This window comes from Sphaerodactylus townsendi, linkage group LG06 (assembly GCF_021028975.2).
Source record: "Sphaerodactylus townsendi isolate TG3544 linkage group LG06, MPM_Stown_v2.3, whole genome shotgun sequence".
NCBI classification, from domain to species: Eukaryota; Metazoa; Chordata; class Lepidosauria; order Squamata; family Sphaerodactylidae; genus Sphaerodactylus; species Sphaerodactylus townsendi.
Genome location: NC_059430.1, coordinates 41,791,010 through 41,817,421, shown reverse-complemented (window position 1 = coordinate 41,817,421; position 26,412 = coordinate 41,791,010). Strand labels below are relative to the sequence as shown.

Here is a 26,412-nt window from a genome sequence, read left to right as displayed (position 1 = left end):
TCCAGAGACAGCCACTCGTTAATGCAGAATTAATTTTAACCCTTTCATCAGGCACATTTACTAATAATGAAGGAAAGCCTGTGTCTGCACGTTACTATTCTAGAATTTGGCCTTGGTGGTGCCTACTTGCAATCATATTTGCACAGATGAACCTGAGTATGGGTAATCTATGAAAACCCATCTGACCTTAGTGCATTGAATTCAACAGATTTCCATTCTGAGTTTTGAGAAACAGCAGGAAGCAGCAAAGCACTATATGGGAAAGTCATGGAGTGTCTGCCAGCAGTGGTGTGCATGGCAGCCCAGACAAAGAGAAATATGCCTCTGTGTCAGTGTGCATAGTGTGTACAGTGCCTGCAGGCATCTGTGTGTCTTTCCAAATTTGTTAAGGCTAGTGCACATGCCTTGAAGAAGTGGAAAACTAGAGGTGCGTCTCCTTCAGGAGTGCTTGCATTGACAAATGTGCAGAGACAGACTGTGTGCAAGATGTACGCGGAAAGCTAAAGCATGAAATCCATGTATAGACTGCCATATGTGGCAGTCATGTACAAGAGCATGGTGTTGTAAGTACCTTCACCCTATGCAACAAAACTCACATTTATATAGTCTCACATTTATATAGTTGCTTTATAGAACTACTTTCCAGATGCAAAATGAATACTGTTTGAAGAATTAGGGCTAAAGATCCAGGAAGCGGTCTCAGATTTGCCAATTATGCACAAGGTGTTTACTGCATGTGGAGGAGAATGTCTGCTGTGGCAAGATTTCTTGTATGGACGCATTTTCTGGAGCCCCACTTTTACTTTCCACACTCTCCACAGCCAGCAAATCCACTTATAGCACAATTTTAATTTTGCTTTCCTCCACCCACAGCCAACCCGCCTAGTCTTACTCTCCTCCAATCGCTCGTGCCTCCTTTACATGCTTCCTCCTCCCCCTTTTCCTTGTTGCTGAGTACTTTCCGCTTCTTGTCCTGCCCTATTGTTTCTATTGCTTCTAGCCGCCCCACTCCTGCGTATCTTTAGATCTTTAGGTTTAAAAAAACCCTTTAAATAACCATATAAATAGGTCAATAAATCATGCTAACACTAAAAAAAGTAAAAATAAGACTAGTCGATCAGTCCAAATGCCCAATTTGCCCCTGCAATTGATCAACAAATTGGGATGTCTCCAGCCTTGTAGTTTTATACACAAGCAATCATTGATTCCAGAACACATCAAGAAAAACCGGTCGGTTTTGAAACTTTTTTTTATAGCACATTGGGAGATGGACGATCGTGAACCTGGGTAGCTTAGCAAATGGCACTTCACGTTGTTCTTTTGTAGTTTTCAAGTTTGCACACCGCCAGTACTCCCCCTTCACTTCCCACCATAAAAGACAATCAGTGTTCAGGCAAAGTATAGAGATGACGTATTCAAGACTTTTCTTTAGTAATTCACCTTTTTATGTCAATCTATTTATTCATCAATAGATTAGTAGATTGATATATGGATCTATTGATAAGATTAAAGATAAAAATTAAAGATTATATTAAAAATCAAAGCATGCATGCATAATAGAAAACCCATGAAACATCACCACCACCCCCAACACAAGCAAAAAGCTAGCTGAGGGGTAATGCCTGTCCCGCTGCAAACAGGGCAGTGGGTAATAATGCCGAACATGCCCAGAAACAAAGGCCAATTCCCCACTTCAAAAATGGAAGTAGAGTCAAACCATTTTGGGAAAAACTGGGACCTTTTGAGCATGGTTTCAGCGTGCCCACTGTTGCTTCTGCCCCACAAACGATCATCAGGAAGCAGCCACCAGGATTCCCCACTCTGAGCTGTCGAACACACGTTCAGCTCAGGGGCCATCCTGATTGGCTGCTGCTGGGTGGGATTTTTTTCTTTTTCCCTGTTGTATCCACGTCTGTGTGAGCATGCGCAGACCGACATAGAAACAAGGGCTCATTCCACACATGCAGAATAATGAACTTTCAAACTGCTTTCAGTGCTCTTTGAAGCTGTGTGGAATAGCAAAATCCACTTGCAAACAGTTGTGAAAGTGGTTTGAAAATGCATTATTTTGCGTGTGCAGAAGGGGCCAAGGAGATGAAGAAATGTCTTATAAAAACAAACCGAAACATTACTCATCCCTGAACTAGAACCAGCAAGCTTTTAGTCTGCAGCACAAGGCTGCCTTACCCTCATAAGCCACAGAAACTCTAGTGGCAGAAGGGGATAAACACTAGGCTTTAAGTGAATGAAAGGTGTTTAAGCTGTACTGTGGACAGAAACTGGGGATTCACGGTGGTGTGTTTTGAGTAAACCCTAATGACAGTAGGACTGGTGTATCAAAATCACGCTGCTTTCAGCCCAAACAGAAAAAATTTGTCCTGTTCAAAAATCAGCCCCAATTCCTTCATACATGATTTTTTAAAAATGACTCATCCCTGGCAGGACTAGAACTGGCAAGCTTTCACACTGCAGCACAAGGCTGCCTCAGTCACCTAAACCACAGAAGCTCTAGTGGCAGAAGGGGATAAATACTAGGCTTTAAATGAGTGCTCCCTTGCATTGTTATATAACTGACCCCACATTGCCACAAATAGACATCGATCTCAGCTCCACGATATTTTTAAAAAGGGCTGCGCATGCATCGCACACAGCCCACTGCTTCCTTATTGGGCAAAAGGCTCCACATCACTACCAGGGGCAGGAAACTCAAACCCGGAGTCAGCCCGTGGACTTCCCCACTGCTCCGCATTCGGCACGTGGTTTGCAAAAAGGTGCACTTCCGACCAGGATCCGAAATGACGTGCGCTGAGGGGTGAGAGGAGCAGGAGAATCGGGGTGACTGCGTTGTCGCTGCTGGTGCAGTGGGGAGTGCTGCAGGACCCCTGGGTATTTGCCTTGAGGAGCGCGCATCAAATAGCGAGTGGGGAATCGACCAAAGACTCCTTAGCCAATTCTCTTTGGAGTTGCGGGAACCTCACCTTGCGCAATCAGCCACTGTGTACAATTAATTGTGGCAGCAGAGCATCACAAACTTTGTGCATAGAGTTTTAATGTGTATAAGCATATACACATAGGATGTTTGCAAAATATATATATGAGGTTCACAAGGAGAGAACTTCCACATATATATTGTATACACATGGAGACAATGTGAACTGGGATACTCAATACAGAGAAGTCAAGGGCAGGGTTCGCAGTCATGATCCCATTCCCCCAAACAAACCTAGATATCGATAGGACACAGTAATCATCAGAACAACACTTTAGAAAAGAGGTTGCACAAACCCATTGTTTGGCCTGTGTTGTAAAAGACGAACCCATTATTCCCTGGTTTGTTGTTTGGACAATAGACATTAACTGGGCTAGATGGACTGAATATCTGATTCTCTAAGCCATCTTGATATAGTCCCAGACTTTTTCTATATGGTCCTGTTTACAAGATGGATTAAGGGAGATAAATCAATATGAACAGAGTTTAACTGACTTTAAATCTTCACAGAGCTTCTCTCCTGATGCCATTCACCAAGTGAACCAACATGAAATCAGAGTGTTACCTCATGAACCATGAAATCTCAGGCTATCTCTGGCATGTTTTTCCAAACTGTTCAAAAGAGAAGCTTTGACTCCCCCCCCCCGCCTCCCTCCCTCCCTCCCTTCCTCCCTCTCTCACACACACATGCATGCCCACACACACACACGCACAGACACACACACCATGGCAAGTACTCATTTTTGGACTTACTTTCAAACCTCTCTGCATTTTGAATGGAAGAAATCACTGAATGTGGCTTGAAACGAAGGTCCTGGTCAAGGCTCTCCTGTGGAAAGGAAAGCAACAACTTTCTAGTTTCAGCTAAGTCTTCAGGTAAGTGTATGGCTTTTAGAATTTCCCATCTGTCATTGGAAGCAGAGTCCTGCTTAACACGGGTCTTCAGGGATGAATTCATGGGATCTTCATCTATTACCAGGGGATGTGGATGAGGAGGTGGCGATGGTGAATGAGCAAGGGCCAAACTTCTCTCGGAATCTGGCATTTCTGCATATGAAGTGTGATTTTCACCTTCATGGCAGGGAGTGGCTTGTGTATCTATACAACTCTCAGCAATATTTTGGGGTAAGGTTTGTAATCTAGATGATGACAGGGGGCTTGGTAAAGGCCCTGGTCCTTCCCTTCCTGGCACTTCTTTTTTTAGGAGCACTTTCTGAAATTCTCTCCTTGTCATAGAGTGTGAGAGTAGCTGTCGACCAGGTGAAGGGGGATTATTGTTCCGGCGAAGAGTAAATGAGAGCGAGCTTAGGTTCCGTGGTGCCACGCCATTGGCTGTTGTCCACCGAAGAGACTGAGATGTAGAAGAAAGAGGACATGATGTGGGCAGTTCATATCTACGTGTCTCTTTAGAAGGGCCACGCCTGGAATTAAGTTTGGGAATCCGTCTTGTCCTTGCCAAGGGCATTTGCTTGGTTGAATCTTGCATGAAAGAGTCAAGACAGGTTTCTTTTTTCAAGATGGGGCTGAGAGCTGCCAGTCCACCAGCTCCAAGTGAGCCAGATGAGAGTCCTGGGATGCGGCTAGAGTTGGAAGAAGACCCCAAGGTTGGAATGCAACTTCTGACCCTGTTTGGAGGAGCTGCAAAGTTCTTATCCATCATGAACTCTTGGTGTCTTTGTTTCTCCTAAAGTAATAAAACCAACGGAAGGGTGAATGTTAACAAGTCACCATCAGCTAGTGCCAATAATACAGGTCCCAAACACTCCACCCAGGCAGTACTAGTTCCCATTTCATGTGAGGAACAGCAAGCAAAAAGACACAATGTTTCCTCCATATATTGTGAAGGCATCTAATGATGTTTCAAAAGGATACAATCCATCAAACGCTACATCTGAAATAATCAGTACTATTCATTCTGCACTAATGGGAAGAAATACATATGCTCCTAAGGCTGTATGTTAAAAATATTAACTTCAAGCCAGAAACTCCCGCACACTGTTGTTCACTGTCTACAGTCTGAGGAGGAAGAGTGATACAGTGTTGGGTCAATGATATTAAACTACCTGTTCATTTGGTGTGTTTATAGGTGTACTGCCAGAGACTAATGATAGGTTATTTTTTTTAAGTTGAAAATGGTTTGAAAGAAATAATTTATTTGTGATATGTACATTAATCCTACTTTTGCCTCTAGTTAAAAAGTTTGGAGGATATTTGCAAAGTTTCAAAAATCTGTAGAGGCTATTTTGCCAAAGGCAGGTGTGGGACATCATGAAAAGCAATGTCTCCCAGACCATTTGTACCTCTGTTAAAAACTATTGTCTATCTCTGGCCAACAATGCTTCAGGGAAGAACTGGTTAATCAAGGCATTGTTTTTTTTTCTGATAGTTTGGATCTTCCTTTGTCACAGCATATTTTTAAACTCCAAGAGAGTTAAGAGCTTACCTGCAAGAATTCAGCTGTGAAGTAGCCAAATGTCTCCAGTGAAACAAGCATCTGAAATCCCAGAGCCTACAGCTGGTGAACATTCCAGGTCTTTCCAAAGGCAGGCAGACCCCAGCACTGCCACCACGTGCTCACAGGCAGCAGTGTATCAAGCCAAAAGCTATATCACCACTGAGGAAGAACATCAATCATGAGACAGCATCCAGACCTCTTGGAGATCATGGTGAACGGGTAAGACCCCTAATCTTCTAACCATTCTCTTTAGGTCCACAATATTTTCCCATCCTTCTCAAGAGAGTGGGAGAGCATGTCTGAGATAACTTGAAGTTGAACACAGCTGGATGAGGAGGCAAAGAGTGGGTAGTGACTGAATGAAAGCACTCATACAGTGCCTTGATCAGGATGTGGAAAACAAGGACAAGTAGATCCAAATTCCAAAAGTTCTCAGCACACAAGTGAATAACTGAAACATTGTACAACATTTTTCCTTCCTAAGCAATTTACAGATGACAAATACCAAGTGTTGCACAGCAACCTCACTGTAGGAGACTAAAAAAAGGAGTCCTCAAGGCACAAACATAGTCAGGATGAAAAACAGTCATGATAAGGACCGTCTCTAAGCCTATCACAGAGCAGCTGTCAATTGGATCAAATTATAGCCCAACATGCCACTTCCTCCCCTGCTGCTAAGTCTGGACAAGATCCAAGAAAGCTGACTCTGTTCCCAAAGGAAATCATCACAATCAGCCCTTCTGATTAACCAAATGGTGCAATTTAATTATTTGTAATGAACCAGAATGCCTGAATTGCGATAAGACACCAATCTTGAGCTTTCCTTGAAAACAGATAGAATAAAAGTGTATTGCTTATCATGAGGTTTGCTACTGAGCTGATGTTATGGTGGTTTGAGTCCTATATTGCTCTCAGAAGGAAGTACTGGGGAATTCCTGCTCTGCGCCATAGTCATTGACAAAATTGACAAAAAGGGTCAATAAATGAAACAGGGTTATAGTTGTTCAAGAACAGCCATAGTAACCTCGTAGCTAAACACATTTGTAGTTCCACAAGGTTTGATCTTATCCTCCGTGCTATTTAGCAGCTATGCAAAGATTCTGGGAGATAACGTCGGGAGGTTTGAGCTGTTGTGTCACTAATATGTGGATGATACCCAGCTCCACCTTTCTTTCCCACCTAATTTTAAGAATGCTGTTGATACCCTGGACAAGGTTTTGGAGTCAGTAATGGGCTGGTCCGGATGAGAGTGAACATGCTAAAATTTAATCCTGGCAAGACAGAAGTTCTCCAAATTAGTAGAAAAGCAGATCTGGGGCTTGAAATCTCATTTCTCTTGAATAGGGTACACTCCCCTTGAAATGTCAGGCTCACAGTTTGGGAAGGCTGCTTGATATAGTGGTCACCTTAGAAAACCAAGTGGCTCTGGTAGTTTGGAATACTTCTGCCCAACTTCAGCTGGAGTGCCAACTGTATCCATTCAAGGGTCAGTCAGAGGGGGCAATTGGGTTCTTTCCCACTAAAGTTTACAGAAAACTACAGGAGTGCAGAATTACAAGTTTAACCATTCTTATTGGAAAGAAAAATAGTTAACTTACACATTAGTGCTAATTACAAGTTCAGTTCACCCCAACATCTAGTATCGTAAAAAACAACAACTACGCTTATCAAAAGCTATGTAAATGTATGAATAAGCAAATTAGATTGATCGCAGATTTGACAGAATATGTCTGTTTCCAAATGTATTTATATACCCCGTGTTTCCCCGAAAATAAAACAGGGTCTTATATTAATTTTTGCTCCAAAAGATGTGTTGGGTGATTAGGGCTTATTTTCAGGGAATGTCTTATTTTTTTCGATGATTTTGCGCCCCCCACGTGACCAGATCAGCTGCGCCTATATGTATTTGTGATGGGTACAGAGCAGTAGTCCTTACCACTACCAGCATAATATGACAAAAAGGGTCAATAAATGAAACTGGGTTATAGTTGTTCAAGAACAGCCATAGTAACCTCGTAGCTAAACGCATGAAACTACATTATACTGAGTGAGATCACTGATCTAGCAAGGTCAATACTGTCTAGACTGACTGACAACACTCTCCAGGATATCAGGAGGGAATTTCATGTCTCCTGATTTCTAAATTGTCACCTTGTCGGCTCTAATTGGATAGAAAGGCAAGATGCAAATGATTCAAATAAATAAATAGAACTGGAGAAGCCAGGGTTTTAATCTGGGACATTTGAATGCAAAGCAGATGCACTGTCACTAAGCCACAATCCCTCCCTGATATTCTCAGAGCAGGAACTATCTCAAATGAAATATTTCCTATTGTGCACCTTGGCTTTAATACTTCAGTTCCTTTCTAGATGTTGTAGATGTGGCTTCTTGTTTTAAGTGCTCTGCCTCACATGCATCTGAAGTTTTGAAGCATCATTGGAATGCCTTGGATTATTCAAAATCTCTGACCCACTTGAAGTTACACATGAAGACAACATATCTATCCAGTCATCATGCTTTCCCCCACCCTTATCTAGTGTTTGTTTACAGGGTACCAGAGTAGAAGGAGGCAGAACAATAAGCTTTCTGTAGAAGGCCTGAGAGGCCTGGAATCCTAACATTACATCCATTCCAGACCTTTGACCCTATCACATTCTTGCCACCCTAACCCTGTCATTTCTGGCCATACTGAGCCAACTCAACATCAATAGAGTAGCCTGAGAGATTTATTATAAGTGAAATTTCAAACACACACACCAGTCTAGTTACCAACGCCACTGTAACATTAGTGAGAAAGCAATATTGGAATGTTTATTTTCACAGCATCATTCAACATTTTTTTAAAAAATATTTTTATCTTAAACAGATGATAGGAAGGTTAAGGCAAGGATCACAACGTGTCTTTTGCAGTGCTTACCTACATGCTATGGAGGAACTTGCAGAGGATAACAAATGGTTTTTAAATGCCATCATGGAAGAATTGATTTGACAATTAAATATGGATGTCTTTATAATAAGAGAGCAAGGAGGTTTGGTATGGTAGAGAATGTCAGCTCCTAAGCATAATTTTGCTGGGCCTGCAATAAGCTTGAAACAAGACCGCCTCCCTCTCCAATGTAAATACAGTCTCACAAATCATAAAAGAAATATTCCTATCTCATTTCTGAAATGTCATAAATAGATAATCTCATGGTAATGAACTTTCAAAACAGATGGGAACTCCTCCAGACTCCTGGGTAGTACGTCTATTAATTCTTCTCAACCCTCATGCTGGGACCCTGGTCATATTCCATGGGGCAGTTGAAGCCAAAGATCTTCTCAAATATTAACTTCAAAATGTAAATTATCACACACCAGAAAAAAGACATTTGCACATGCAGTTGTCATAACTATGTATATTTTATGTAACTTATCTACATAAACATTTTTAACTTTTCAAACTATGCTTTGGGGACTGAGTTGGTGGGGGTGGGGGTGGGGGGAGAAAAACCCTGCAGCCTCAGTTTCCATGTGTGCTTTGGATTCAGAGACCTCCTTTCCTCAGCAGTACATCAGCTCTCAGAAAAGCCCTAGAGTCCTGTGAAACAGTCTTCAGTGCAAGAGCTCACGTCATAAGAGGAAATATAGAAGTGCTTGTGTAACCTACTTATCCTTGGCCACATCAATCTCCATTGGAGACCTAGGAAATAATATATGACAGCACCCTGTGGCTTGACAAACAAATATGAAATTGCTTGAACAAATTAACAAACCTTTAATTTAAACACAACTTTCTATCATTCAAGGATAAATAATAGTGAACATGTATATATGTATATATATACACAGCACAGCTCAATTGTACAAAATCTTCAGTGCTTTTTAAGAAAAAGCACTCAGAACAGTTACCACTACTAACAGTGCCCAATAAATAAAGAACAGCAAGAAAATCCAAACTATTAATAAAGCAGGGCTTCTTTCTCTCATCTGGTCTTCTGCATCGAATGTAGCTGCTGCAGGTCTTTCCTCAACTTGGGCCTGTAAAAAGTAAGTAATTCCCTCAATTGAGCTGTAGGCCTTCCTTCTCCTACTGCAGGCCAAATCAACTCAGGAGCATTACATAATTAACAAACTAATACACCCCTCCATTACATTGGGAAACTTCTAACATATTTTTCTTTGTTACTGGGCCCAACACATACCTGTAAAAAATAAGTAATTCCCCCAATTGAGCTGCAAGCCTTCCTTCTACTGCAGGTTAGATCAACTAAGGAGGGTGGGGCTTCTGCAGTTGGTAATAAGTAAGCAAGCTTACCAACTGCTCATGCTCACAGTCATGGAGCTACAAGGGGATGGGGGGTGCGCTGTGCACTGGGCGCATGCCTGGGGGGCGTGGAAAATCACCCCAGGCCCCTCCCCCTTTCCCCTCCCCCACGGCGCCCCCACCCCCCTTTCCACATTTATCTTAGTTCCTTTCCTTTCAGAACTTTTTCAGGCTGCAAAAGACCTGTTTGCAGTAAAAATGCAGTTCCCAGGAGACCTTGGGGCTCACAAGGTCTCCTGGGAAGTATAGTTCCCATCAGGCTGTTTTTACTGAGAACAGGCCTTTTGCAGCCTGAAAAAGTTCTGAAAAAGGAAAGGAACTAAGGTAAGTGTGGGAAGGGGGGAAGCAGGGGTGCCGCAGGGGGGGGGGCATGCCCCCCCCGAAAATATAGACTGCGCACCAGGCGCAATTTGGCCCAGCTACGCCTCGGCATGCCCAGTGAGCTTTCATCCCCTGGGCCCTAAGATCCAAACAAAATACAAATACTAAAATGGCATGGGTTACATTCTCCCCCACTAAACCGATGTCATCCCTGACATCTTTCCATGTGGTGGAATTAATCTATGTACACTGCAGATATAATCATTGAATCTTCAGGAATGTACCTTTGCTTATGTGATCTACGAGGCAAATTTTCAGTTTCATCTTCCAATATTGAAGTTCCTGTACTTGGTGTCTCAAAATGTTTATCTTCCATTCCAGTCTCTGGAAGTTCAACAGAGGGTAACCCCTGTTCCTAGGCAAATACACCACTGAGTGAATTAATAAGTGACAAGTGTGTGGCTGCAGTGACATCCCAAACCCATTTTAAGTCTTTTTTAATTCATTGAGGCCATGCAATATCTCTATAGAATCTGCCATGAGAAACTTTTGTGAACACATGAATGCGGGGCAAATCAAATGGGACAAGTTCATCCTTCTATTGTGAAAAGCAGTAATATCGGTTCAGAACTTAGGTTTTGCCACACACAACTCAACTGTGAAGACCTGAATGCCCTTCATGAGGAATTATCCCTGCTCCATCAGTTTCTCATCTTCATAACAGCATAGCAGGTTACGGAGGCCTGCTCACAGCATCGGCAGACCTCTTCCAGATCAGCATATAATGCCAGTGTAGTGCTGCGGGTTTTAAAAGTCTATCTGCTCCTATATTAATCAACCTATGCATTCAGGTCATCAGAGGTCATGTTTTGCATTCTCTTATTATCTGAGGTAGAGTGAACCTTCTGAACAATGGCATGGAAATTATGAAATTCCCATTCAAAGGTGTTTTGTTTGGCCACAAACCTGTTCAACTTACTCGTTTGAAGAGCATTTGAGGCAACTGATATCTACCATACTGTACTATTTTGCTGGGGAGGGTTATTTTAAATAACTAAATTTTGCACAGTGCAATGGGCTATTGTCACCACACATGTTATATGGGGTTTCCTTCCTGTATTCCAATACTTATATGTATTATTTCAGTCAATGAAAACATTTTCTGTATGACTTAAATGTGTATAAGTAAGTGGTTATGAGTTTTAAAGCTATCCCTGCAGCAATCTTTAGAGCTAGTGTATGAGTGAGCAACTTTTTTCTTATTAGATTCCTTTTGGAGCTTTTTATATTTTATGTTTGTGTTAAATTGTGCCTTTGTTTATTCTGTCTATGCAACATATTGGCAACTAGGGATTTCTATGAATTTGTTTTCATGTGTGTGGTTTGTACAACAGACCAAATAAATAATCCAGTTGTGAAAAAAATCCATCTAGCTGACCTTGCCATTCTCTTTGTGACCATCCATTCTATGGAAATGCACACAACCAGGACATGAAAAATCCTGCATGGACATAGACAAAACAAAACTTCAGCAGCAATTACATAAGTTACATTTTAGAAACTTAACTTACAAATGTCCATCACAATAACACATAATTAAACTTGGTTTGCTCTAATGTTTTTATTAATATTTTTCAAACCTATTTATAGGAAAGCATTTACACAGAATTTCACTTAATCAGGAACAGTAGCATCTACATCTGATCAGTGCAAAATGTACGCCAACAACATAAATCGGGGGCGGGGGGACATCACATGGAGTTGGGGTTACTTTTTTGATTTCCCTTAGCTCCTGGGGAAAATGAGATAAACACACAACAATGGATTGTCAGACAGATGACAGAAAGGGTAAACAGCCATTTATACAGGAAACTAAGGTCACAGTTTATTCACCCCTCTGTCCATATGTCCCTTACAACATACTCTTCAATGCTTTGTCCAACTTAATGCCTTAGTTGCTCAATGTCAAAATGACACCATCAAATTTTTGAGTGAATCCTCTCAAGACGTGACAGAGGAGGGAGAAGGTGTTCCATTTGAGATAAAGAGAAGGTATTTTTTATTTTTAAAAATGAGGTTAGTATTCACCCCAAGCTAGCAACAGCAGTTGGAATGGATATATTTCCCATTCTAGCAAAATCCAACAGTCTGTTTCTCCCTTTAATCTGACTTCTAACTTGACCTATAGCTGTGAAAGATTCTGCGTTGCAAGAAGCCCCCATAATCACTCAGTGAGAAGGAAGTGAAATTCTAGTTGTGCAGCTCTCCATGGTGCTGCAGTGTTCTGGACAAGGCCTACTGTGCACACAAGTTTTACTAACAGCCTCATGGACTCCAGCAGGATTGACCTAATTTCAGGTTTTTTGGACCTGCTAGAGAGTCAGATTTGTGTTCTACAAAATCACACAAACGTATTCAGAATGAGCAAAAACTCATTATGTGGTCCCAGTGCAAAGGATTGTGAGCAAGACTCAAGACACATATAGCCTTCTATGGTACTCATGGGTTCCACAGAGCCATCAACTCCAGAGTGTAAACCCTGCTCGCAGTTTCACACACATGAAGTGGGGAAAGAGGAGCTGGTTGTCAATGAGAACGCCACCCTAACCATTAGCACTGTGAGAAGCTCCTTAAGATCACTGAGTTTCAAACCCTTCTCTGACAATGCAAAAGGAAGAGCTAGAACACACTTGAAATCCAAAATGTGCAAACCTCTAATTTATTTTCATTGGTTAAAACCATTTAAAGCTGTAAAATGTCACTTCTACCAACTTGAAAACTGAGTTAACTGAAACATTTCAGAATATCAGATACTCAAAGATACTTCTGACCTTTACCATTTGAAATATCAACATTTTACACTTCTAAATGCTGAGTGGATTAAAAATTTTGACATTTGTTTCATATTAGATTCTAAGTCAACTGTAAAAGAAACATTGTCTTGCAGAAGCTTGATGGCATAAAGGAAGTAGCCTGAGATTTCTGTTAGTTCCCTGTGCGCTAAAAGCAACAACTGGAGCCTAACATTTCCACATGAGAGTGTCGTGGCAGTTGTCGCATGAAGATTTCAGATGCAAGTCACAACAAATTTTATAATGACCACAATTCTGCAATGAAATCATCCTATATGTAAACCACACACAAAAAACAAAATTACTTCTTTATCAGCAGGTAGTAAGTCAGGGGTGTCCAACTCTGGCACTTCAGATGTTCATGGACTACAATTCCCATCAGCCCCTGCTGACATGGCCAATTGATGGGAATTGTAGTCCATGAACATCTGAATCCCCAGAATTGGACACCCCTGTAGTAAGTACTGGGATACATAGGATGGGGTAGATAAGAACATCAGAGAACACACAACAGCATCAAAAGGGAAAAGAGATCAGCACCTGGAGAGAATGGGGACAGGCCATTGGTTGCCTTAATCCAGGGGTGTCCAACTCTGGTGCTTCAGTTGTTTATAGACTACAATTCCCAGCAGCCCCTGCTGGCATGGCCAATTGGCCATGATGGGAATTGTAGTCCATGAACATCTGAAGTGCCAGAGTTGGACACCCCTGCATTAATCCTTACCTGTGAATGCATTGATCCCTATATTTAATCCCTTTTATGAAACTCCTGCTAACCACTGAAGAATGGGATTTGGGTGGATTCTATTTGAGCAAAGTCACACATAAATATAAGACCATCTTAATTATATGCCTCTCCACCCTTAAACAGTTTTGGCACACCTTACTTATTTATTGTTTTGTTTCATAATTTTATAAAAGGGCTTCATGCCGGTGATGTTTATGCTGACAGCATGTGCAGAGATTAAATTCTCCTTACCCTCATGATAAAAAAAGAAAAATGCAAGCTTCCTTAATTGAGCTCTTATTGAGTGACTGCCAATGCAGATCAGTTCTAGACTGGAAAAACCATTAAAAGATTGGGAAGCCATTGCAGCAGGACCTAATTTTGAATGTTCCCCTAGAAATTATTACAATGTGAACTTTGATGGCTGATCTCACTGCCACTGATTTTTAAACTGCTAGTTAAGGAGAGCATCTCTTTATAGTGAATACCAAAACTTAAGGATGTTAGTCAATGACAGAGAATGTCCATATAAATCAATGCACCCAAGGAAAGTGAACGTGGTCACTGAATCATTCCCCAGTAGAGATTTTCTTGACTTGAAACTCTTTGTAAAAACACACATGTGCAGCATGCTCACCACAAGGACACATGGTAGACATCTTTTTTGTGTCACATAAGCAGGCCTGAGCATAACGAGTTGGATCAGGACAACGATCATGTGGGTTTGTGCAAAATACATTTTATCAGTCAACCAACATACACACAGACACAGAAACAAACACAAAACACCACTTCAAAAAACACAGTGCATTAGCCATAAGGAAATAACGTAGCCTGTGCCCAGAGCACCTGGCCTATAACACAAGGATTCTTATTGCTACCCGATAGCTCAACCTGGGGTCCATTAATTTGCATTGGTAACTTAGCCTTCACAAAGAGAATCAAGGCCCAGACAACAGGTCTTCAAAGGCCTATGGCTTGGAGACTATGGCTATTACTAGCAGTAGTAATTCACTGGTCATGGATATAGGAAGGTGGACATTTATCTACATTCATATTGAAGATCAGAACAATATCTTAGAAGCTCATGGCACTGCCTTTTCACAGCCCCATGTCCATCAAGAAACAATTAATTGCTCCAATCCATCAAAGCAATCTGTCCACAGTAGTAGGACTATGTGTGCAGATTTTCCTTCCGGAACAGTCCATGTATATCCCAAAGGATGCTACATAGAATTAAAAACAACAACAACCTACAGTACTCAAGAATGTATGCACAGACCTGTTGTTCAGATCAGAACCATAGCTACATCATTAATTTTATCAGCTTGATTTGTTCCGTGAGAGGATTTTTGCCTCTAGAAGCCTACTATCCCTTTCAGCTGTAGCTCCTTCCTGGTGGAACTCTCTGAGAAAACCAAGGCCTTGAGGGATCTGGCCCACTTCTGCAGGGCCTGCAAGACAGAGATGTTCCACTAGGCACATGGTTGAGGATTGTTGGCTGCTCTATTATACCCATCAGTCACCAGATAGCACCCCTTTCTTCTATATGCTTCCCTCAGTCCCCTTCCTCACCTACTTCGAAAGGGGTTTTTTGCTATTCTCAAGAGCCAGTTCTGCTGGGAACTTAGGGCACCAGTATTTGTATTTTTTGGATTTTAATCAATTGTTTGTGTTTTTAAATGTATTTAATTTGTTGTAATGCACCCTGAGCTCCATTGCAGTGCGGGAGAGACAGGATATAAATTTAAAATATAAGTAAATAAATATAAATACTCAAGGCCACCCATTTTGATGCCTGAGAAGAAATCCAACATGCACACTCCAACATCTAATTTACCATCCTTTAATGTAACCTGGAATGTGCTCCCTCAGATAGCTGACTGGATTTCTAAAGGATTTCTAAACTGTAAGGATTTCTAAACTGGGACTACTGAATACCTTGGCTAACTTTAAGCATAAAGTATTTAAAACCTGTTTGCTCAGTAAAAAGTTCAATGGTGCTATTTTCAGGTAAATGCACACACACTCAGGATCACAGCATTAGAAACATGAACACTTCAGATCCCTACAATGAAACATACCATTAGTTATAACTCATAGTGTAATACACATGACTCCACACCAGGATGCCATTCTGTTGTTTTCAGCCTCAAAAAATGAAAAGGTATCTTACTCATTCTGTGTATTTCAGGTCACACAAGTTCCACCAAAATTTTTGTGCAGGTGATGAGAACTGCTACGTCTTTACATCTGCATAGCTTGACAAGAGTTCCAGCTGTTTATCCAAAACGCCTTTTAACCCTTCTATGCTAAAAGACATCATCACTAATATTAAGAGTGTCCTCAGGAACAGTGTCCACAATCTGCTCAAATTTAGCAGCTGATTTTATTTAAAAAAAAACCTTAACCACTCATTTTTAGGTGAGATTCTGTTGGAATGTGTCTTCATCCCAGTGGCAATTTGCTGTGAACTTCTTCAAAAGCCACAATGTATCTGTCCAATATGGTTCCAAGTTCCTGCTATGCTAGACAGTTGTCGTGGATAATGGAACTCAGTGATACAATGGAAGCAGTGGAATGTATTGAAGTACATATGAAAAGGCATATGAGGTTGCTATGGAATGGAGAGAGCTATGCACCGCAAAGTGGCAGTAAATGCATTCTAATGGAGCATGGAATGTGCAGGCATGTCTTGATAGGAGAAGACAGCTTGGGGAATGGTGTAACACGGAAAGCAGATAGCCACATAGTAATAAGGTACAGGCAGCAGTGGCTGGGCTATCTTAATGTGGAATGTACATTTGCGATTACAGTCCAGAAGTAGAGTCTCATGTGTCTAATATGGAATGTAAAAATGTGGAACTGATGGTCTGAAAAACTGGAGCTTCACAATTGCATAACAATAGCTCAATGCTTGCACAGAATGTGAGAAGTAACATTGTGCAAGCAAGGGTATAAAACCAACTCTGCTCCAATGAAGTTCAGAAAAAATGAGGCACTAGCTATGGGAATTGTCGTTATGCTATCAGTGCCAGATTTTGCCAGTACTGTTAGCGTGCAATCAGTATACTACTAGCTCTGAAGGTAGAGACTGCTAAAAATTTCAAGGTCCCATGCATCTAAGTACCAAAGTACTTTGGTAACAAGTCAGCCCTAGGGGAAGTGCAGACCAGAGGGCAAACCACTCTGTGTGTTTGGAGAATATTTCTACTACATATTGATATGCAGTGGAAATCCTGAAGAAAGCACAGCCATTGGAACTACAGAATCATAGCTTGTTCAGCTCTGTCGCTTTTACCAAGGACATGCAGGAAGGTAGAAGTATGAAGGCATTTCACAGTTCGAAGAGCATCACTGGACCGGACACTCCAAATAGACCCAATACAAAGGACAGCAGCAGCACTGGACTGAACAAGTACAACTGCTCTCATCACGAGGGATTCTGAATCCAAATGAGCAGAAAATCCTGTGCTGACTAACAAATTCTCCAGTCCTAGAGAAGCAAAAGACATTATTTCTCGGTAATTAATCAGCACAGACTTTTTAACATGAAATTTTGTTGAGTAAGTTCAGAGCTAGACAGATGCCTATCAGCACTGAATCTATTTGAATTCCCATTATGTTTCACTTGGAGATCACAAAATATGTCCTTCAGTGTATGTGAGCTTGGTATTGGATACAAAAAGGAACTCAGTCTGTGCAATCCATTTGGTTTTCTGTCTTGCCAAAGAGACTCTAAAAAACAAAGTAACTCAGTGCCATTGGTAAGCTTTTCAAAAAGGTCACTTGTCCAAGAGGCACTGGACCAAATACTCAGGCCATACATGCAGTGAAAAATTCTATAATTGAGAATCCATACTCTACAGTCTTTTGCAGAGGCCTAAAGCTCATGCACAGGTATAATCATTCTTAGAATGCTAACGAACTCTCATGGATCCCAACTGTCAAACAATGAAGAGAGGCCTAAGTCTTAGTATCAGGAGCTCTGAGCTGACAGCATCTCACAAGCTTTGCTGTTAGAAATAGAGGGGACAACAGGAAAAGTTTCATGAGCAGACACTCTGGTTGGCAATGATGAAATTATGGACTGATGTTACTTGCAGCCAGAAACTGACCTGTGCAAGTTATAGAGTACTTTGTTATTTCAGCCAGAAAACTGACTTTGCCTTTAGGTGCTTTCACAGGTCCACGTGAGCAGACCGCTAGACTTCAGGCACCCCAAATGCAAGGTTGTCTCGTATCATCAGAGTTTTCCGAAGGTCTCGATCCATTATTGGTCTTTGGGTTCGCCACTTGTGTGCTTCTTGCAGTCCTGGCTCAAAGTAGTATATGCAAGCTCCAAAGCCCACCAAGATGAGAATGGAGATCATCAAATACACTGGCACAAACCAGTCCAAGAAATGAGGCATGTTTGCTGAGCGAAGGAAAACAAAAACATACAGTTTGTTCTGGTTGAAAAGAAGAAAAATCACTATAAAACTTCTGTATACACACACACAGCTTTTGTTTGTAATCAACAAACAAAATTAGCTATAGACAGTTCAGAATCAAGTTGAAAACCTCAGGGTTGGATCCAGCTAGCTTTTTCACTCAGCCTTGGCCAGTTCCCCACCACATGGCTTTTGTATAGTTTGGTCCCTTAATCACAATCACAGCCATTAGGAGTTGTCAAGAGAAACCTCTCTTTTCTTTCCCATTGACAGAAAAACTGGTTAGATCTAATCCATTATCACAGCGAGGCTCTGCATCTATACCCTTCTCATGTATAGTCTCTGGACATACAGTCTGTTCATGTGCAAGTTCTGTGCAAAATCCTCTCCCCCATTCATGCATTTATAACCACTTCTAAAAAGTCTTTTGAATTTAGCACTTAGTCTTGTTTATCACCAGTTTCTTTCCTCTGTATCTTGGCCGTTTTCTAATCTCTCAGCAATCAAAGATAAGAGCATCAGAGGAAAGGAACAAATAATTATATTTATGTTGAAGGTTTTGCTCTTGACTTATTCTTATTGACTTATTCATGGCTGTAACTTCTGATTTCCACTTTTCTCCTTTCTGATTGAATCTATGCCTCTATTTTAAAAGCTTTTATCTGCTGAAGTGTACTGTTAATTGTGCTAAAGCTGTCAAAAATAATCTCTAGCTATTACTTTCTAGCAATGGCTTACCTTTAATGATTAATCTTTGTGCCTCTTGGACTGTGTCTTTTTCAAGTCACTATATTTTCCTAGAAAGAAAAATAGTTTTAAGTCAAACTTTGCAGCAGAATAAATAAAACAAATGTGCATATTTTTTCCTTTATCTAATTTCCTTTAAAGATGGGTTTCCTTTTGAACATTGTGCCAGCTCAGGCTTTCAGTGTTCCTCCTTTCTTCGCTTCCCCTCCCTATTGGTGTGTTTTTAGAACTCTAGAATAAAATTTTACATTATCTTAAACTAGGGTTGCCAATTCTGGGTCAGGAAATTCCTGGAGATTTGGGGGTGAGGCCTAGCTTTTGGAAGGTACCTTAGCAGGATATAATGTCACCCTCCAAAGCAGGAATCCCCTCCAGGGGAACTGATCTTTGTAGTATGGAAATCAGCTGAAATTCCAGGAGATCTCTAGCTCCTACCAAGAGGTTAGCAATAGACACACTGAAAATAAATGTGTTTCCTTTGTTCAGTTTTTCAGTTCTGTGATTTGACTCAGGCTGCTTCCACATAGAGAATTTGCTCAGCCTTGGCTCTCACACTAGAGTTGGGAGCAGTCATGTTATCTGTGGTTTCCCCTATCTACTCTGAAGTTTCCGAAGTCAGCCTTGCTCTTATCTTTCTGGAATGATCGGAGACAAAATGGGCCTGCTCACCATGAGAATGGAAAGATGTAGATTTCCAAAACTTTGGCATCATTTTCCTTCCACATCTGCTTGCACCCATCACACTCGCCTGTATCACTGGTGGGATTTTAAAACAATCAGTAGTGATATACCTACTGCTGTTTTTAACAAGCCAGTATAAACCACAGAGGCTGTGGGGACGAGAGGGATGAGGTGATACCATGGAGAACACCCCCACGTGGACATCCATTGCCACTGCAAATTCCTCTGCATCACAGTGGTGCTGAGTGCACAATGAAAAATCATCTACATGCAAAAGTAGCCTTAAGCTGTATTCAGACAGCTGTTTCTTTCATAACTGAGGGACTAGTGCTGATGTGCTACACCACAAAGCAGGGGTGGGCATGGGGGTGGAGAAGTACCCACAAAGGCAGAGGAATCCTCTAATCCACAGATGAATGCCTTGGAGACCACCTTCCAGAGCAGCCATTTCCTTCAGAGGAACTGAACTCTGTAGTCTGGAGATGAACTGTAATTCCAGGAGAGTTTCAAACCCCACCTGGAGGTTGATAGCTCTAAGACAGATAGATATGACATCATAATTACATGTCATATCATAATTAGAAGTAAAGATTACTTAACATTTTTCTTAGTTAAAAGGTAAATCAGAGGTAATCTTTGGATTATTGTTTCTTCAAATGTTCATCTACAACACAGTGATCATTGTTTCTAAAATGAAAAATAATGCTTTTAAAAATCAGCTGACAGCCAGTATATTTGTGGGCCATGTGGAAATTGAATCTTCTGACCTTGGACAAAAAATAAACGCAAGGTATGTAATAAAAAAGGAAAGCATGTGATAGGAAACCAAACTCAGGCAGAGGTATGAAGGGTGGCACAGTACCATTCTTGCGGAGGATCTTATCACATGATCTGTGAGTAGTGCAGTGTCAAGAGCTCCCAGAATTTTTTTTAAGTCACTTTCAAAATAGTATCAGCACACCAAAATTTTCTGAATGAGGCAAGTAACAGCTCCTTAGGGCTATCTTCGATCAGGAAAATGACACAAACTCATCATCTTCTCACTAGGGCCCTGATCTAAATTGGGCTGTAATAAGTGACTTAAAAAATTGCTGAGAGTTCTTGACATGCAAATTCCCAGAATAATCTCTGGTTAAACCTTGAGATTCATCCAATGCCTAGCACTATCACATCTTTTTGTTTATTAAGGCCAATTACAGTACCTGAATTCTTTGCTGATTTGGGGCACCTAAAAGATCTTCTATATTCCATGCTCCAAGTTATAGAAATGAGTGTTTGGAGGCCACATTCCGTAGAACAACTGCTTAAATGTCAGGGGATATCACAGAAATACTGGGAAAGTTTCTTTAAGTTTAGAATTAAAGCTTGTACTAATCAATTTGAAAATAATTTCCATTGCTTTCATAGGGGTCCATTATGCATGGAACACTTACCTCGGGGCCCTTCTCTGCATAGTGGGCTTGTAGAGGTCTTCTTTCGTCTCACTGTTTACACATGAGGAGGCACTTACTCCTGCCACAGAGCTTTTCTGCAGAGAACTCTTCTGGGCCTTGTTCCCTTAACTCTGCCCATCAGGTAATCCTTAAAGGCACAGAATTCATTTCACCCAATAGTTGGGGTGGGGGTGGGGGGCAGGGAAGATATGAATGGCTGTGCAAGGGAGTGGAAGGCTGGCTGAGCAGAGGAAGATGTCTGGGGCAAAGTTGTGCTCACTGGCAAATCTGTCCCACTGTGGCAGTGAAGCAAATTAAATTTGTGCTAGAAGCGGTCTCGCTTGCCATGGACCTTTGCCCCCAATCCCTCCTCTCGGGATGTATTTTTAGACTGCTACTCCTCATAATGGACTACACTGGTTTCCAAACATTGATGCAGGATTGAGTTGTTGTAACCCCAACACAGGAATGGAATGAGCCAGAAAGGGGTGGAGCCTCTAGAGGTAGAAGGGTCCAGAGCAGTGGTGGGATTCAGCAGGTTGGTGTCACTTTGGCAGAACCGGTTGTCAAAATGGTGCTTGTAAACAACCAGTTGTTAAATTATTTGAATCCCACCACCAGAACCGGTTGTTAAATTATTTGAATCCCACCACTGAGTGTATGGAAAGCAGAAAGAAGTAAGGCTGCCAAGCTGGGAGCTTGAAATTTAATTAAAGGTTGAACACCTTGTTGTGTTCTCTTGGGACCTTTACCTTTCAAAGCCAGTGCACCAAGAGTTCACCTGGAAACTTCCTGGGCCACCGACAAGAGGAAAGAAATGGATGTGGGGTTGGCAAGCTATGAAAAGGGGGAAAGTTAATCATTAAACTCAAATAAGATCATGGTTTTGTTGTATTACTAAGTTTTATGTTGATACCTGTTAGGTTAAGTGAAAAGTAAAAAGAAATTTTGTTCTAAATTGTTTGGCAAGATTAATTCCAAGTTCTGCCCCACCGAGGTAACATTGGCAACTCCTGGGCGCTCAAACAACACAGAGCTGGATTTCATCAGCATACTAATGACACCACTCCAACCCTCTGGACCACCTCCCTATATTAGATTCATACAAGTATGAATGAAAGGACATGTATGGAGCATCTTATTTTCCTTTCTCACACTATTTCTTTTTTTCTTCCCTAAAAGCCCCCATGGCCTTTTTCCTTTTCCTGATTCCCTCTTCCCTTTCCACTCAACCCCCACCCCTTTTCATCTGCCTCTCATCTTCTGCTATATTTATTATTTATTCACTTCATTTGTACTCTGTCTTTCTCCACAATGGGGCCCAAAGCAGCTCATATCATTCTCTTGTTCTCCATTTCATCATCACAATGTCTTTATGAGGTAGGTCACACTGAGAACCTGAAACTGGCCCGTGCTCACCTGGAAAAATGACATGGCAGGATGGGGTTTGGAACCTGGGTCTTCCAGATCACAATCTGAATCTCTAACCACTACATCACTTCATGAGGTGACTGCTGCTGAACAGCAGCAACCACTCCAGTCTTCAAGGAGTCAAGCAAGTTGTGTGACTTCAGGTTACCCAATGGTTGCTGCCAAGCCTGTGCCCAATGAATCCTCCAAGCAGCTCCGGAAAATGCCCTGCGTGCTCCCTGTGCCTTTTACTGACAGAAACTAAGGTTGAAGGGTGTGCACAGCAACCACAACAATGGCCACAGAGCATTTGTTTCTTAAACTCCACACACTGCTTGTATTATTTTAGACGGCTAACACCCCATTTTATTATTTGTTTGTTTTTTGGTTAGATTTCAGATTTTTCTGCAAACCTCGGCCTTTTTTCATGTTTGAAGGAAGATCTGTTTGTCTGTAGCTCCAGTCTCTGGATTTAAGTGTCCACAGATTTGGCCATGTTAAGAATTAGTTATATTGATTAAAGTTAAATTGTACAGCATAGATAATAATACTGACTCCAGCAGAAGACCTCATGATGGTGTCCCTAGTATAGAGGCCCTACATTTCCAAAATTCACTTTCTAGCCAGGCTCAGAAAAGATTGTCCCACAAATGCCAACCACAGTTGCTAACCACTGCAATAGAATCCACAATGATAAATGCCTCGGAAAGATTTTTTAAAGCTATTATTCCTTTCAATTTGCAGTTGAAGATTTGGAAGTCAAAATTCAGCTCAGCCCCCCGTAGTAAAATTTACAAATCAAGGTTGGTACAGGGCAAGTTTTCATGCAGTGGCCCTTACAACCTTAAGGATTTTGCATCCTCAAGGAGCACAGTCTAAACACAATACAAGCTTAAACAACAGAAGTATATTCTTCTAGTTGTAATTCAAGCCAGAGCAAAATATCAGATCTGGATAGTCATGACTAAACCTTCCAAAAAGGAAGTACAAACACTGCTGGGCAATAACCTCTCCAACACTTTCTGCTACTCTCACATGTTTAATGCGTTAGGAGGACCATTCTAATATGTGAAAGCAGCCAGCTGGTCCCAGGTCTTCAACGGATACCAAGTGTGCTAAGGAGCTACATAGCAGCACTGTGAAGGATGCCTCGCCTACCTTGATCCACACGTGTGCTTCATGAGAACTGCTGCTGATGGACGGTCAGTTGTGGCCCAGAACGGATTTTGAGACTTCAGTGTCTTTCTGCTCTTGTGACGCTACTGTCTGCTGAATATTTGGCAGGCACCCCGAGGGCATCGAAATGGTCAATGAGAGCGGAGAAGAAATATAGCAAAGCATCCCTGTTCACTCTGCATGCAAGCGGTCTCCTGTAGGCAGTCACCAGAGGAGCACAATCAGGATAAGTGCCGCAGCTGCCGCCGAGGACCGCCCCCCCCCCCCTCTTTGGCTTCTCTCCATCCTGCTCCCTCTCTAGAATCCCCCTCCCCCCCATTTTTCACCCTCACTAAAGAGGCGAGACCTTCCCTGGCCAATCAGATGCCACAGCGGATGAGGACTATCAGCGGTTGTCATAGCGACAAACCCAAAGAGCAGTTCGATGCACGTGGTGCAAAAAAGAGCAAGAAAAAGCGGCAGGGCTGGGGCTGGGGGGAAGGACTGGGACGCTGGCCGCTCTGAAAGTCGGTCTTAATTTGGATGACTGAATTTAACAGCTTGTTACAAGTAATGATGATATATTAACGTACGCGCATTCCCTGAATTCGAGAGTGGCCATGTTTGGCTCCAGGCGTTGTCAGACATCTAGAAAGTTTTCCGTGTGCATATCAGGAACGACAGGTGTAAATGAGATATACCAACACATTTACATGGCAACATTTATTTATGTATGGGTGCCCTCTAGCTGCTTTTTCTTGTTTCCAATGTGATGGACATTTGAATGTGCATTCCATCACAGCTTATATTCTACTACAACTAGTTATACATGCATTCCTTTTAAAAGTGTGATTAGAGGGGGCCAAGACCAATTAAAAAACATTATAGATATGATCCAGATACTCCTTCATACACTAAGGCTCCTTCCGCACATGCAAAATAATGCACTTTCAATCCACTTTCAATGCGCTTTGCAGCTGGATTTTACTGTGCAAAATAGCAAAATCCACTTGCAAACAATTGTGAAAGTGGATTGAAAGTGCACTATTCTGCATGTGCAGAAGGGGCGGAGGAGGGACAGAAAACAAGGAATAAAAATGTGGGGAAGGGGGGGAGGGTTGGAAAGGACTGCCCAGATTTGTAAAGTCCCTCCTCCTTCTCTTTGGCTCATTTGTCCGGCATTAGGTTCAAGCGCAGGCAAGAGGCCCGGGGCAAGGATCAGTGGGATGAGGAAAAGGACAGAATGCGTTGCAATATTGCCCACCATCCGCAACACACAGTTTCAGGTTCTGTCTTGTCAACCTCCAGGGTCAGGATAGTTTCCTGACATGTGTTTTTATTTATTTAGATGTGGGATTCTCTTATTCATATTGTCTTGCATTTTGAACATGTCTCTCTGTCTCAAACATCTCTCACTGACAGCACAGTTGCTCCTTTTGATCTAATGCATTGTGCCTGCCCTTCAATCAAATTTTCTCTCTTCTACTAACAGCTTTTTAAAAGAGGATTCATTATAAGAGAGAATGTTTGCAAACACATTCTTGAAACCCTTTCTTTAAGACCATTTTGGGTTTTCTCAGAGACTGTGAAGGTAAGAGGGAAAGATTAAGGTACTTAATATTTAAAAAGTCATTCAGCTCAACCTGGATAAGATGTTTTGACTGTGATCATCCCACAGTCAACCCTCAGCTTCAGGAAATAAAGTTCCCAAATACCCTGGGGCACAATTCAGATTGGAATTGTGACACAGGAGAGAAAAGGCTTCAGTCTTGGTTGTTGGGATATATAGAGACAAAACATTTAAACTTGTCCCATGTGATGCAGAATAGATCTGCACATACAATAGATGTCTCAATCCCCCTTGCATTTTCCTGATATGGAGATCAACTATAGTTCCCAAATTGGGGGAAAATATGCTGTCTGGGTTAAGAGCAATGTGTGTAAGACAAAAAATCAAAATGAAGTATTTATAATATTTATTTGAAGTGGACATATTCCCATTAGAAAAGGGTAATGAATAATGAATCAAGTAAACCCTAACAAATATTTAGATGGGGGTTGTGAATGAAATGGGAATGTATGTTAAACAGAAGGAAGGAAGAATAATTTGGGGAAGGAAGAATAATTTGGGGAGGGGATAGAGGGAAAGAACAGTCAGGTTGTAAACTAGGCCAGCAATGATAAACCTATTACATACATGTCAAAGGTGACACAACACAGCATTTTGGGTGACATTCCAGCATTCACCAATACCTGACAACAATTATTCTTCCCATTTTGAGTCATTTTTGCACTTATTTGACATTTCTTTACACAATAAACAGCGCAACACATGATTAGATTATATATTTAAAATAAATAAATATGTAAAGAATTGTTTCTCTTTTGTTTGGGGGAGGAGTGACACATTAGCAGAGTCAAGTTAGGCATTTTTGACATGCCGAGACCAAAAGTTTTGCCATCACTGAACTAGGCTGGGGTCATTCCTGCTCAGATCACTTCCAGGTTAGATTGCAGTAATGTACTGTGGGGCTGGTTCTGGCAATGGTTTGGAAGCTTCATCAGAGATAAAATGCAGCCAAGATATTTCTGGCTGGCACAAATGATAAGGACTATATTTTGCAATATTAATGGGTTAGTAACAAGGTGGGGGGAGTCCTCAAACAATACCCATACATGCCTTCATTTCTCAGGTATACAAATCTGTTTCAAAATCTCAAGCAGGCTGTGTTTAGTTGATTAGGAAGATCTGAAAGATCTTCTTCCTTCCCAGGCTTGTTGGTGGGTGCATATAGGATACCTCACCTGCCACCCATGATGAACTCATATTACTCCAATCATCTTGGGTGTTTCATGTAAAACAGGAACACATAACATTGTGGGGTATACATCCAAAAGATTGATAG

The 26,412-nt window shown here is 41.5% G+C and overlaps 1 protein-coding gene across 4 annotated transcripts; it reads right to left on the bottom strand.

Moving 5' to 3' along the window:
• Nucleotides 1–5,494: 5,494 nt before the first annotated feature.
• On the bottom strand, nt 5,495–23,794 carry SMIM45 (small integral membrane protein 45). Of its 4 annotated transcripts, XR_007244821.1 has the most exons (4): nt 23,510–23,794; nt 18,819–18,877; nt 17,766–18,064; nt 5,495–5,603 (listed from the first exon to the last, which is right to left on the bottom strand). XR_007244821.1 is itself a non-coding variant. In XM_048500476.1 (3 exons), exon 3 carries the CDS (start codon nt 18,057–18,059, stop codon nt 17,853–17,855), a length of 207 nt encoding a protein of 68 aa, XP_048356433.1. In that variant the 5' UTR covers nt 18,060–18,064; nt 18,819–18,877; nt 23,510–23,794; the 3' UTR covers nt 11,665–17,852. The 4 variants fall into 4 exon arrangements, 3 of the variants coding, with proteins under 3 accessions (XP_048356433.1, XP_048356435.1, XP_048356434.1); XM_048500476.1 differs by lacking the exon at nt 5,495–5,603 and having other exon boundaries at nt 11,665–18,064; XM_048500478.1 differs by lacking the exons at nt 5,495–5,603; nt 23,510–23,794 and adding an exon at nt 20,942–21,017 and having other exon boundaries at nt 11,665–18,064.
• Between the last annotated feature and the right edge of the window lie 2,618 nt (nt 23,795–26,412).

Excerpts from the sequence above, each read along its gene's own strand:
- SMIM45 (XM_048500476.1), bottom strand. The coding sequence starts at position 18,059 with ATGCCTCATTTCTTGGACTGGTTTGTGCCAGTGTATTTGATGATCTCC.